We start from the raw sequence: 15,035 nt of genomic DNA, 5'->3' as shown, positions 1-15,035 counted from the left end.
GAGAGAGAGAGAGAAGGTTCTTAGCTGAGCAAAGGGAGAGACAAAAAGAGAGAGAATTTGAACTTGAGAAGTTGTGACTTAGTCAGCAAAGTCAAGTTAACAGGTTGGAAATTAACAGAGAAGGTAGCGATATATATAAATAAGTCAAAACTCTGCCACTTTTAGATGAGAAAGATGTTGAAGCCTTCTTTATTTCATTTGAAAAATTGCCCAGGCAGATGGAGTGGTCTGAATATTTATGGGTAATGTTAGTTCAGACTAAACTGGTAGGTAGAGCTAGTGAGGTATTTGCTGCACTGTCAGATGAGGGGTCAAGTGATTATGAAGAGGTTAAACAGGCTATCTTAAGTGCTTATGAATTGGTACCAGAAGCATATAGATAGCGGTTCAGAACCACAAAGAAGAAACCAGGTCAAATTTATGTTTAGTTTGAAAGAATTAAACATAGTCATTTTGATTGATGTGTACGTGCTTTGAAAATAAATAATAATTTTAAGGCTCTAAGAGAGATTATTCTGCTGGAGGAGTTTAAAAACTCACTTCCAGAGATGGTAAGAATTCACATGGAGGAACAGAAAGTTCAGGGAGTGAGAAGGGCAGCAGAATTAGCAGATGAATACATGTTGGTGCATAAGGCAAGCTTCCGGCCAGAATTTCATCCTGTGAGGGATAGAAGTTCCTACACTATGTAACCAAGAGTTGAGAGCACTGGTAAGATTTTACCACAGGTTAAAGAAGCCCAAGAGGGTGGACAGGAGGTGAAAGGCCTTAGGTGTTTTCACTGTAACGGAGTGGGACACAGAAAAATTACAGTGCTGGTGGCTTCGGAAGGGCACTGGGGAAATATGTTTTCACTGCCAAAAGGTGGGACATGTAAAGTCACACTGCTGGTTGTTAAAGGAGGGCACTGTGGGAAAAGATGTGGTAAAAGAAACTAAGCCAGTGGTATTAGTGAAGGTAGTAAAGGAGACCCCAAAAAAGCCAAGGATCTGCAGGAATGTGCACAGCCTAGGCAGGGGCTGGGTATGGAGTTAGTACCTGATCTCTACAAAGAATTTGCCTCTATGGGTAAAGTTTACTCAGAAAGAACAGGGGGAGAAGGACAAGAAGTTATGCTTTTGAGAGATACAGGATCTAACCAGTCGCTGATAGTAAGGGATGAGCGAATATGCACTCTTTCTGATCTGATCTGTTACCTGAGAGTGTGGTAATTTGTGGAAGAAATTGAGCATTCCCCTATGTAAGATCAAGTTGGAGTGCCAACTTAAGACTGGGGAAGTTACAGTGGGAGTCATTGACAGAGTGTCAGTTTCAGGAATCCAGTTTGTTCTTGGGAATGATTTGGCAGGATCCAAGGTGGTAGTGACACCCCTTGTTTTGGAGAAGCCTAAGGAAGACCAAGAAACTGAGGAGTTATAATAGAAATATCCTGGCATTTTCCCAGATGGTGGTAACCAGATCCTACTATTATAAGTTACAGCATGAAGTGAAAAGAGAAAGATGAAGGAGTTGAGATTCAGTTAGCGGATACCCTGTTTGATGTAATGGTGCAAGAGAAACCTGAGTCAGACAGAAGTGTTTACTCCTGAAAGGCTAAGGGACTTGCTACAGCAAGACAAGATGATAAAAAATACAGTATGTGGATGCGTACTCTGAAAAGGAGGCAGATAAAATTCTGGAGGGTTATTATCTGAAAGATAGAATCCTAAGGCGGAAATGGAGACCATGGCAGGATAGTGCAGAGGAGAAATGGACTGAAGTGCATCAGATTGTGTTGCTGGTAGCATACAGGCAGGAAATGTTATGGGTAGCACGTGAACTACCTGAAGGAGGTCACCTCGGGGTACGGAAGACTCAGGCTAAGGTACAAAAACATTTTTATTGGTCTGGAATGCACAAGGATGTGGTTAAGTATTGCTGTACATGTCATTCATGCCAAACAGTAGGTAAGCCACAGGCCATAATAAAACCAGCACCTCTGTTGCCAATTCCCACATTTGAAGAACTTTTCACCCAGGTTATAATTGACTGCGTAGGTCCCCTCTTGAGAACTGAAAGTAGAAACCAGTTCTTGTTAAACATAATGGATGTGTCCTCTGGATTTTTGGAAGCAATTCCATTATGGAGTATCAAATCCAGTGCAGATCATCCTGAAGCCCAGGGAGCTTTAGAAAGGTGGCATCAGACCTTGACGACCATGTTGAGAGCATACTGTCAGGACTACCCGAATGATTGATATAAAGGAATCCCATTCGTATTGTTTGCAATTAGAGATGCCCCAAATGAACCTACTCAGTTCACTCCCTTTGAGTTAATATTTGGGCATGAAGTGAGAGGCCCTTTGAAATTAATTAAAGAAAAATTGACAGGACCAGTCAGAGATCTTATACTTTGATTATGTATCAGAAGTGAGGGAGAGATTAAATCGAGCAGGTGAGTTAGCTAACCAGCACCTGAAGAGACTCGGATGCTTTCCTGAGGGGATGACGTGTTAAGACTATCACCAGTGATAGGAGATCCCTTCAAAGCCAGGTTTAGTGATCCCTATCAAATTGAGAAAAAGTTGAATCATTTGAACTATTTAATAAAGGTATCGGGTATGTCATGTGAACATGTTGAAACCGTATTATACGAGAGAGAAAGAACTGGAGAAACAAATGTTAGTTACTGCCCTGCAGAGTGATGAATCAAATCCAGATGATGTGGATTTTGATGTGCTTCAAAATAAATTTAAAAATGAAGAAGTCCTTGAGGAATGGGAGAGGTTAGTAAGCTATCTGTCTCAGGAGCGTTGAACACAGGTGAAAGATTTGTTTCTGCACTACAAGGACATATGTAAGAATCAGATGGGGAGGACTAATGCTATTGTACAAGAAGTAGATGGAAGGAATATTTCGCCAATAAAACAACACCCTTATTGTCTTAATCCTTTCAAAGCCAGACAGGTTCAGATGGAGGTGGAGGCCATGCTTGACAATGACATCATTGAACCAAGCCAGAGTGAGTGAAGTTCACCAATCGTCTTTGTTCCCAAACCGGACTGGACTCGATGATTCCGCGTGGATTATTGGAAGGTCAACACCGTTATAAAATCAGATTCACATCTAATTCCTAGATTGGAGGATTGTATTGAGAAAGTCAGACAAGCCAGATACATCACCAAGTTGGACTGAATATGTGTTTACTGGCAGGTACCTTTATGAGAGATAGCAAAAGAAATTTCTGCGTTTGTAACCCCAAATGGGCTATATCAGTTTAAAGTGATGCTCTTTGGAGTGAAGAATGCATCTGCTGCACTTCAAAGACTCATGGACGTAGTTCTAGCTGGGTTTACAAACTGTGCAGTCTATTTGGATGATGTAGTGATCTTTAGTAACCCCTGGAAAGATCACATGGTACAGTTGGCCGAGTTCTTTGAATGACTATGAGAAGCAAAACTGGAGATAAACATAAATAAAATGGAATTTGCAAAAGCAGAGGTGACGTTCTTGGAACATAACATCGGTCACGGAAGACTGACCCCACGGAACGCAAAGATGCTGACCATCAAAGAATTTCCGCAACCAACCTTGAAGAAAGAGGTGCTTTGATTCTTAGGACTCAGTGGATTCTATTGCAATTTTGTTCCAAACTTCAGTAGTGTAATGGCACCGTTAACCAATTTGCTGAAGAAAAACACAAAGTTTCAGTGGATAGAACAATGTCAGGAGGCATTTGACATTTGAAAGCCATATTAACCACCAATCCAGTTTTAGCTACACTAAACTTTTCAAAACCTTTTAAAGTCGCCATCGATGCTAGTGACATAGTGGTTGGAGCTGTACTCGTGCAGAAAGATGAGGATGGGATTGATCTGCTTGTTGGTTACTTTTTGAAGAAGATCAACATCCATCAGAGGAAATACTCCACAATCGAAAAGGAACTATTGAGTTTGGAACTGGCCTTACAACGTTTTAATGTGTATGTCACAAACAATGTGTCGGAGACGGTTGTGTACACTGATCACAATCTGCTCACATTCTTAGAATCCTTTAAAGACAAGAAGATGAGACTATTTCATTGGAGTCTTATGTTACAGACTTTAAATTAAAAAATCATACATGTTGTGGGTCAGAAGAATATAATCACAGATGCGTTATTGCAGATTGAACTGATAGAGTTTAGATGAGATTTGTCTTTGTTTAATGTTATATATAGAGGTATATGAGAAGGAGATGAACTTAGATGAAAGTTATCTGTGTGTTAGGGTAAGGTGTTTAAAAAGTAGAAAATGAAAATTTAGCCAGCACTTCATTATGATGGTTCATTTCTTCTTAAGGTGGGAGATGTTATGAAGATGTGGGTGTACTGTACCTTTTAAGAGAGTTAAAAGCAGCAGAACTACGTGCGTTCTGAAAAGAAATATAATGTAACATTTGGTCGAACAACTCAATTAGCTGGTTGCCTGGAAATGACAAAACAGATTCAAATTAGGCCAATCAGTTTACATTATACCCTGAAAAATACCAAACTCCAATCCAGTTTGAATTTAATGTACTGACAATCTTAAATGCCAGTGACATAATCTGATGCTTTTGGGGTATAAGATTGGGGAAAATTGAACAGTTCAGAAGAGAACTGCCAAGCCCCAGCATGTGAAAAAGACTGCCTGAAAAATAGCTCTCTTAAAAGGTACATTTATCGATCAGTAACCTGGGAACTAGAAATCCCTAAGAAGAATTCAGAGAAAACAAAAGCTGCCTGATTTTGAGATAAGAAGTTTTGTTTTGTAAATTGTAATTGTGCGTTTTATCAAACTAGTGTTAGAGAAGGGAAGGGAACAGACAGGTTAGAGTAAAGAATTATAAATAGTTGTTAGTTGATTATTCTTTATACTTTAAGAAATATAGTTGTAAATTTTTACTTTAACTAGTTCTCGGTCTCTCAAATTTTCGCAGATTATTGCACGGGATAAATCTTTTCTGTGTTGTTGGTTTTAAATTAAGCAGGAGAGTTTACCCCATGTCGTAACATTTGTCATTCCTCATTGTTGACCAAAAATCATAGGCCCTTCAACTCTGAAGCCCAGCAAGTTCTCTACTCATAGTACACCTTTCCCTTTAAGAGTTGCAGACTAACTTTATGATTTGGAGATGCCGGTGTACAAAGTTAAAAATCACACAACACCAGGTTATAGTCCAACAGGCTATCACCTGATGAAGGAGCATCGCTCCGAAAGCTAGTGTGCTTCCAATTAAACCTGTTGGACTATAACCTGGTGTTGTGTGATTTTTAACTTTGTACAGACTAACATTAAGCCATGCAGGAGAGCTTTGAGCATTGCTAACTACTTAGCTTATTGACTATGTGTTGACATGCACTGTTGGTAAATGAGGTAAAGACAATGACTGCAGATGCTGGAAACCAGATTCTGGATTAGTGGTGCTGGAAGAGCACAGCAGTTCAGGCTCCTTGGATGCTGCCTGAACTGCTGTGCTCTTCCAGCACCACTAATCCAGAACCTGTTGGTAAATGGTACAGTTGTTGATGTTTGGATGCAGAGATAATTCACAGAAGCATGCAGCATAAAGGCGTCGTGCTACCTGAAATTCAGTAAATGCTCATTAATTAATAACACATTATGATCACTAATGGGAACTATTACTCATTAAAAGTCTTGTTAATTGTCCAACTCACCTCATAGATATTCAGATTTCTGTCATACTAAACACACTAGACAAGCTGGATGTCAGGAGAGTTTGATATGGAAACCAGAGCAGTACCTGGCAAATTTAGCTAACTGCTTGCTCTGAAGGACCTTCACGTTGGATATTGGGCAGCAACATCTCAACACATGCTCCCTGGGCACTATCCATCTACATCCAATATCCATAAAATGGCATCGGACATGTGCCAGTGACTAAAGAACCCTCATGGAGCATTTCTGATCCACTTACAAGCTCTATTCAAACTTCTGTGTTTCTTTATTTTTCTAATTTGTTCTTAAGATTTTGTACTTAGCTCCTGATGAAGGGTCCCAACCTGAAACGGTGACTCTCCTGCTTCTTGGATGCTGTCTGACCTGCTGTGCTTTTCCAGCACCAACCTTTTCGACTGACTTCCATCATCCGCAGTCCTCACTTTCTCTTGTTGTGATCACTACATCCGTTTTCAGGAATGAACCACTTTAGCTTCCACAATTTTTGTGGCACTTGCAGCCACGACAAAAGAACTATGCCCCTCATTTATCTTGAAAAGTAGCTGTCTCTTTTTTAATTGGCTCCAAAGCACAGACTTACTGTTTTTAAAAGGTTAGTTTGAATTTTGTCTTCCGTAGGGGATTTTTATTCATTCATGCGATGTGGATATCACTGGCTAGGCCAGCATTTAATGCCCATACCTAGTTGCCCTTGAGAAGATACTTGAACTGCTGCAATCCGTTTTGGTGTTGAAATGCCCACAAAGCTGTTAGGGAGAGAGTTCCATAATTTTGATCACTGACTGTGAAGAAATAGTGATATATTTCCAAATCTAGATGATGAGTGGTTTGGAGAGGAACTTGCAGATGGTGCTACTCCAATGTATCTGCTGCCCTTGTTCTAGATTATCATGATTGTTGGTTTGGAAGGTTTGGTGGATTTCTACAGTGAATCTTGTAAATATTACACACTGCTGCTATTGAGTTTTAGAACTGAAAGTGGATGTGGTACCAATTGACTTCTGGGAGTCTAGTGTCTTGAGTGTTGCACTTATCAAGGGAAGTGGGAGTATTCCATCAAAACTCCTGAATTGTACCATGTAAATTGCAGACAGGCTTTAGGGAGTCATGTAGTGATAAATAAGATTTCTAGCAAATATTTCTGTGAACGTATTTGATTAGGACACTTCAGGGAGACTAATCAACCAGATTGAAGAATCCTGAGACAAAGCAAAATGTAAAAACAGCCAGTGTAAGCTATATTTAAATAGGAAGCAAAGTTGGGTCAAACAAATAAAACTGCAGGAGAGGTGAAACAAAAACAAATAAAATTTAATCACTTTTTTAAAGACTGTAGCAACTAATTTTCTTTGAAAGGAATCAGACTAAGAGGTGATGATTCTGTTCTTGAAGGCTTCAACAGGAGTAACAATGAAGGGACATTGTATCCCTGACGGACAGATTCCGAAATTCTGCTTTTTGCTGTGAATCCAAGAATGCCAGAACTTGCTGTCAAATTTCCCCAGTAACTGAGCACTGCCATTCTTACCTTTATTATTACAGCAAATTCTTGGCCAATAAGTTTGCTTATCTAATACAACATCCTTTGTGCGATTCTGTGCTTATTGAGCTTCATTTTCTAGTATGTACAATTTTATCCTTTTTTTAATCTAATGGATTTTCTAGTTATCAAACTCAGCTCTGCTCAGTCTCAGAATTTTAAATCGCTATCAATCTTGTGAAGTTGTCACCACGTGAGAGATGTTAATATTGAAAATTGTATCACTTTCTCAAGTTTTTGTACAATTTGTGAGAGCACCAAGCTCTCCTACGTTAAGTGATAAACACTCCCTTCATTCTGTCCCATGATGTGCTTTAATCTCACTCTCAACAGCCCTTTCCAACTGAGCCACTTAATTCCTTATTCAGTTTCACACTAGTTGTCCTTTTGCTTATCTGATATTGTTTATCCTGCATTGTGAACATTTTTGTGTTGGTAATCACTATAGCATTGAATTTACTTTGTGATAATTATATGAATGCTTACCGTATTAAGTTCTTCTGGTATTTTAATGCAGCATTGGTCCATTTAAAATTAATTGGTTAATGTTTTCTTTTAAAAGCAGGGAGGAATTTTGGGTGAATGTGTTGAATATTCTTATGCAATGTGCTGTTACTCCACAATACATTCTCAAGGTCTGAGAATTGGATATGATTCTCAGTCTGCAGATGAAATGTTTATTCCAACAGCTGCAACTGAACTTGGATTCCGGAGTGAAACAACCTGAAGCAACACCCATTTCCAGAAAAGAAATAGATGATTTAAGACAATTTCAGAACAGCATAACTCAAGTACCTCTTCCATTAATGAAATATATTTGTAAACATGCAAAAGAGGAAACAAAAAGAAACTCAACAAACTCATTCTAGTGTTTACTGTTACTCATGAGTTGTTTTTCTCTATTACAATTTGTATCTGATTTTTTTTTGTTTTAATATTCGAAGCAAGTACAGTTTTCCATTGTAATACAGTGCAGATTAAATGGTAATTGACCGCTTAATACAAGTCTCTCATGTTGAGGAGTTACAGGTTATATATGTACACACAGTTTGAGTAAACACACAAATCCAGGAGGATGTTGATTAGGTGCAGGGTTTATACATGACATGCACAAACCAGTCTCAAATTAAAACAGAAGATGCGGGTAAATTTAAGTGTATCTTCTAATATGGAAAATAAGAGCACTGTTATTTTCACTGGGATTTGGGTTGGAGAAGGGAGGTTAATCATAGACATTACTTACTGTAATTTGTGCATGACGTGGGGCAGAAGTGGTTGTTGGTGTAATAGTGATACTGCTGGTGATTTTACTGGTTGACTTATTTGGTGTCCCATTAGTTATAGCTGGAGTCCTGACCTCCTGGATTGAACTGCATGGGCTCATTGGTCTTGAGACAGGTGTAGCTGTTTGAATATGGGGATTACCTAAGTGGATATGGATTTTATTGTCTTCAGTTGTAATTACATTCGGACTTGTATTTGACTTTTGTATCTGACGTCCTTGTATTCTTTCAGGTGATACTCTAAAGATCGTATGAGCTGTAGCAACTTCCATTGGCTCAGGAGACAAAGCTTGTGCTGGTGAGCTTGCAGTTACAGCAACAATTTGTACCGGTGACATTGTCCTTTCTGGAGTCATTGAACCACATGAATCTGAAGTTCTTGATTTTAGCTTTGTAGTCCGGGAAAGGGGTGTCAGGGCACGCTCTGGTGTGGAGTATGCATCTGATGGCTTTGACTTTACAGGTGTTATTGAGGCATTTTGTATAATGGTTATTCTTTGTTTTGGAGCACCACAGTTGGGGATGACAGCTGTACTAGTGTAAGAAAATGAATTTTCTAAAGTGGGGCTGGTGATTTCAAGAGTAGCCGTGCTGTGCCCATGGTCTGGTGTTACTTTTATATGAAGAGGCTGGCCTGGCTTCTGAGTAAGCACCATTTCACCAGGCTGCACCAAATTTCCGTTCTGTTTGGTTACAGCTTTTCCATTTTGTGCACAAGATTCCTTGCTCTTCATCCATGGGGTCCATGACTTTTTATTATTGACACTATTTACTGTTAATGAATTGTAGTTCACTTGCAAGGATTGATCACGTTGAGAATTGAAATCGGTTTCTTCACTTTCTGTACATATCTTTCCATTTACAACTGCTTTTTCTAAAGGGATAAGGCTTTTATAATCAGGTGGTTCACTATCCAATGCATCAGTTTGGATCTCTTTTGAGCAGAGTTGTAGTTCACTTAATCTCCTGCCATTCATGCCAGGCCTAAGACTCTTGCTGAACCGTCTGTATCTCTCTAGTTCTTTGGTAAGATTTTCAGTTTCTCTTGATAGTTCTTTGTTTCGGTTTTCCTGCTGAGTCAGCTTTTTCTGCAGTGATGTCTGTTCTGCTTTAAAATGACATAGTAAGTCTTCTGTTGCCATATATTCATGAATCTTGTCTTTGAGGGCTTCCACTTCTCTTGTTAGATGGCTAGATTTTGCCTGTTCCTCACTGAGTTTGTCAAACAGGTTTTGTTCATTGGTTGATTCAGCTTTTTCCGCTAGTTTATATCTGGCTAATTCCTTCTTCACAGCCTCAAGCTCTTCTGACAATAGTTTTACTTCCTGTTGTTCATTGTAGTACCTTTGCTCCAGTGAGTCGTAATCATCTTCTGTCTTCATTAGATCATCTTCTACAACCTGCATATCTTTCAATTTGCGCTTTAGCCTTTCAACCTCACAAGTTAATTCCCTTACTTTATTATCATCCTGTTGTATATGTTTAGGAGATTTGTCAAACTCTTGTTTTCCTTTATTTTTGAGGTACTCCTTTTCTATTGCTTCAAGGGACTGGAGTCTTTTCTTCAAGAGGTTAGACTTGGACTGAAGATCGTTTCCTCGCTCTTCCTCAGTTTTTAGCTTCTTTTTAAGCTCATCTCTTTCTTTGGTCAAACTGTATGTTTTCTCTTCTAATTCTGCTTTGGATTTTAATACCTTTTTACTTTCCTCAATTAGTTTCTCTGTCACAACAGTAACTTTATTTTCCTCTATTTGAAGTTGGGCATTTGCGTTTTGGAATTTATCCTCTGTTTGTCTCATCTTCTCTGCCATATTTTTTCTTTCATCAACCAACATGACAGTTAATGTTTTAAGCTTACTTAGGTCCTCCTTCATGGCCAGTTCAGTTTTCTCCAGCTTGTTTTCAATTGCTTCAAGTTCCCTGACTCTCACTTTTAAGGTTTCTAATTCATTTTCCAATTTCTTTGTTAAATTCTTCTCTTTTTCCAGATTGCATTTGAGCACATAACATTCCTGTTTACTTTTACTGAATGCATCCTCTAATTTTTCCAATTCCATTATTCTCCTCTTTAATTTCTCTACTTCAGTTTTTAGGTTCCTGCTGTGGCCTTCTTCCTTTTCTATTTTTCTATTGAGATCCTTGCACTGCTTCTCCATTTTTAAGAGTTCCTCATCCTTTCCTTCCATTTCCAATACCCGCTTACGTAGCTCTTCCACTTCTGCCATCAAGCTGGAATTCCCACATTCCCCTCTGTTTATTTTTTCCCTTAAATCCTGCAGTTCCTCTTCTGCTTTCTTCAATGACTTATTAGTCTCCTCCAGTTCATCTATCTGTCGGCTGAGTGTGGCGAGTTTTAGTCGAAGCTGTCGATTCTGGCTTTCCTCGTTGGTCAATTTGGCCATTATTGTTTCCTGCTCTTGATAAAATCTGCTAGATTGGGTTTGCAGCTCAATTTCAAGAGCAAACACTTTATTTCCTTCTTCTGTTGTCTTTTCCTCGGAAACTGTTAATTTCTCCTGAGCTTGCTGTGCAGTGACTGATAGAGCTTGAACCTTTTGATTCTGTTGGTTAAGCTGCTCTGAAAGTCGTTGCTGTTCATCCACGAGTACCAATGCAAATGATTTCAGCTTGGTAAGCTCTTCCTTTAGCTTAGTAATCTTTTTGACATTTTCTTGATCTTTTTTCACTTGGTAGGCCTTTTCTTGGTCAATTAGCTTTTTCAACCTATAAAGGGACAAAAACATGAGATGAGAAAAAAACAGCTTGACTTAAGGGAGATTAAGTGGCCTAATTACTGGATCCCCGTTAATTTTTGATACATAATTCCTTTTTTCATTCTTTCTTGAATATATAATTTTCTTCTAAATTCTTCAGCAAAATTTTTCACCCAGTTGCACAAACAAAAGCAATATTGACTGCTCAATTTTGATTTGTTTTATTGTAATCGTGTGTATCTAAGTACAGTGAAAAGCTTTGTTTTGCAAGCAGTACAGACAGATCATAGCAAACCATAGCAATGTATAAACTTTAAACAAAAGCTACAGATAATTGGGTATCAATCAAAAATAGTAAATGTTGGGAGCATAACAATTCAATCAGTACTTGTGGAAAGAAAAATTCATTGTTTCAAGTGAAGACCCTCTGTTCTCTATTTAGATGCTAACTGACCTGCAAAGTTTTTCAGAAATTTGTGCTTTCATTTAAACTTCAATGCTCGATTGTATTCTAATAACATTTTCATTGATAATACTAGTAAAAAAAAAGTGATTAGCTCTTAAAACATGTACCTTAGGTGTCGGCACATTAGTTTATTTCAGAGCCCTCAAATAAAACGCTTCAAAAACAGGCGTTTACGTATGTACTGGTGAGGGTAGGGGTATTTATATTATAATACTCAATATTGAAACATAAATTAAAAATAATACCAGTAATTCAGATTAAATTAATGTGACAGTTTATTTAACAAATTTAAAAGTACAAAAATATTTTAACCTCAACCAAAGTGTTTTGAAACCTGTAAAATTAATTAACATTTACTTCAAAGAGTGGGTGTATCTCTAACTCTTGCACCTCTTCACAACACACCCTGTTTCACTTGCTTGTAAGTGTTAAAAGTTACAAGTAAAGCACACATTTACAGGGTGAAAATCAGAGGCTTATTACTAATGCAAATATGGCATGTAATGGTGGTCTTATTTGGGGGACCTATTTTTGGGGCTGGAAAATTGTCCTTTGATATGTCAAGTTGATGTTTGTGCAGTGCTGTACAACGTGTTGAATTGAAACTAGAACAATATAACAAATGTAAGAACCAATGGAACTGTTCTTTGACTAAAACTTGATAATTTCACAATTTTTTGAAAGAGATCAACAGAAATATTCAAAATTGTGAATGCACAATGTACCAATTTTTTTTTGTTGATGGAGAAATACAGATTTTGTCTTAGAAAAACAAGTTGTGCTAAGTTCTAAAATTAGGTTGGCCCCAAATGCTTGAGTTCAATCCATCTCTTGATTATCTTGCATTGTGCAGTGCATTGCAGAGGATTAAAACCTGGTGGACACTTTGAAAATGACCCCTCATCTCAATCGTCAGGTAACCTTTTCCCAAGGCACTATGATCTTTTCAGATCTATATTGTCAATTTCTAGCCTCACCTAGACTTTCAGTTATTTTGTCAATCTGTGCATGACACTGGCAGCCTGTGTGTGTACAGGGTGCCTTCACAGATTGCAGGCAAACCTGGTCCATCTGGGTGTTCTGGTTCGAGCAAAGCCCTTCACCTGGCAGCATTAGTGGTACCATGAAGTTTTAAATGATCATCTCAATCCATTTTCAGCATTGATACAGTAGTATTGTTTTGATCCTGAGAGTGTTTAACACAGTCAGCACAAAGAATAGAAAAAAAATTAAACCAGGGATTTATAACATTTTTGCGACATGTGCTAGAATGGAGGCACACTGAATGCTGTGAATTTGACATAGGGTACTATTGATTTCAGCTGAAAGAAAGTTGAAATGCTCTAGTTGACTCTCTACCTCTTTCTTCCTTTTGAAGATGTTCCAGAAAACTGACCGGTTTCAGCTCTGCTCGCATTTTGACACATGGCTCAGAATACTTGATAATACAGCCGTGAAATGTCTTAGGGCATTTTACATTCTAACCAGCACTGTTTAAAGGCAAAAGAAAAATACTGCAGACTCTGGAAATCTGAAATCAAAATTTTAAAAAATGTTGAATGTACTGGTTACATCTGTGGAGAGACGAGTGGAGCTATTATTTTAGGTCAATGACCTATCATAAGAATCTTGAAAAAAAAATGTAAGTTTTTCTTGAGAAGGATGTTTTTATTGAGCACTCTTTCAACAACACATGGAACAAACCAGTGGTTTGTGAATTCAGGGAGTTGTGTTATCAATGCACCCCCGTGTCTCATCTTGTTGATCACAGTTTTGATGAAGTGAGTTTTGTTCCTTGTGGAGTAACACTTGACAGCCACACTATCCAAGAATAGTCATGAATGTGGTTTATCAGTCCTGCGCAGATATAGCAAATTGCAATAAATATTCTTTTTCAAGACTATCCAATAGACCCAAGCATCCAAAGTAACAATAGACGTTGTTACGTGTTATAACATGTTCCTACCCAATACAATGTTGTAGTAGCAACAAGGATACCCAAGTTTGATTCACATCCCTGACTTGTACATTTTAGTTAAGCCTGTTCAACTCAAACAAAGACATACAAAACGTTTACTTGTATATGGAGAATTCTTAAAAATTGTAGAATTAGTGATATTGGCAACACCCATACAAGATTACTGACCACAACATTTCTGAACAATGATACTGTGAAGTGTGAAAAAGAAAATGCCCTTGGAGGACCACAGTTATTAGCATGTGACATTATTAAACATTTATAACATTGTGATGACATTCACAGAAACAGTTTATATAAGGTGTTTAATGTCAAAACATATGCCCCAGTGTTTCACAGGAGTATTACCAAACAAAATTTGGCACTGATTAACCTGAGGATATATTTGGACAGAAGAACAAAAGCCTGATGAAAGAACCAGCCTTTGAGTGTCTGAAAGAAGAAAGTGAGGTGGTGAGGCAGAGATGTGTAATGGGATTCTAGATCTTAGGGCCTTGGCAGTTGAAGGCAGAGCAAGCAGTGATGGATGAATTTAAAATTGTGGTAATCAAGAGGGCAGGATTGAATGAGTGCAGCTATCCTGGAGCATTATAGGGAGCTAAGGGAGGTCTTAGAAGTAGGGAAAGGTGATGCTATGGAAGGATCTGGAAACCAGGATGAGCTTTTAACATCAAAGAGTTGGTCAATCAGGAAAAATTTGTAAATCAGCAAGCACAAGGGCACTGAGTGAACAAGACTTCATACAATTTAGAATATAGGAAACAAGGTTTTGGATGACCACATTTTTCAGAGGGTAGAGTATTGGAAAGCAACCATGCAATGCATGGATTGATGAAGTTTCGGGTTAGTAAAGACATGGGTGTATGTTCCAGGAGCAGAGGAACTGAGGAAAAGGCAGCTTCTGGTAACAATACAGAGATGGATAAAGGCAGTCTTAGTGATAGCAAGAATATAAGGTCAGAAGGTCATCTTAAGGTTAAATATGGCACCAAGGTTGAGAGCAGATCTATTCAGCCCTATATAGTTGCCGTGAAGGCTATAGCTGATAGTCAGGAAATGGAGTTTGTGGCAGGGAACAAAGTTAATGGGTAATGTCTTCCCAATATTTAGTTGGAGGAAATTTCTGCTCCTCTAATGCTGAATGTTGGACAAGAAGCCTAATAATTTAGAGGCAGTGGAAGGATTATGCAATTTGGTGTTGTGTATCATTGCACATGTGGAAATGATACTATGTTCAGATGATGCTGCATAAGAAAACATGTAAGTAAGAACTTAGAAGGACTAAGATGTGAGAATGACAAGGGAAGCTATCGCAGGTGATTCCCAGGAGGTGATTTGCTAAAGAAGAATAGACGC

General features: G+C 38.3%; 2 protein-coding genes across 5 annotated transcripts in view; one reads left to right on the top strand and one right to left on the bottom strand.

Annotated features, from left to right (window-relative positions):
• cmss1 (cms1 ribosomal small subunit homolog) overlaps positions 1 to 15,035 on the top strand; it is a 367,856-nt gene that overhangs the window by 52,570 nt on the left and 300,251 nt on the right. The gene's annotated exons all lie outside the window — the stretch shown is intronic.
• The window catches only part of filip1l (filamin A interacting protein 1-like), a 278,663-nt gene that overhangs the window by 27,912 nt on the left and 235,716 nt on the right, over positions 1 to 15,035 (bottom strand). For 2 of the 3 annotated variants that reach the window (XM_072585429.1, XM_072585431.1), the window contains one exon: positions 8,482 to 11,245. In XM_072585429.1, the coding sequence (XP_072441530.1) occupies positions 8,482 to 11,245 (2,764 nt within the window). Of the gene's footprint in view, positions 1 to 1,450; positions 3,666 to 8,481; positions 11,246 to 15,035 lie in introns of those variants that run through there. The other variant, XM_072585430.1, reaches the window with a different exon arrangement.

This window comes from Chiloscyllium punctatum, chromosome 15 (genome assembly GCF_047496795.1).
Source record: "Chiloscyllium punctatum isolate Juve2018m chromosome 15, sChiPun1.3, whole genome shotgun sequence".
NCBI classification, from domain to species: domain Eukaryota; kingdom Metazoa; phylum Chordata; class Chondrichthyes; order Orectolobiformes; family Hemiscylliidae; genus Chiloscyllium; species Chiloscyllium punctatum.
Note: the sequence above shows the minus strand (reverse complement) of the source record. Positions and strands in the feature narration are given on the sequence as shown.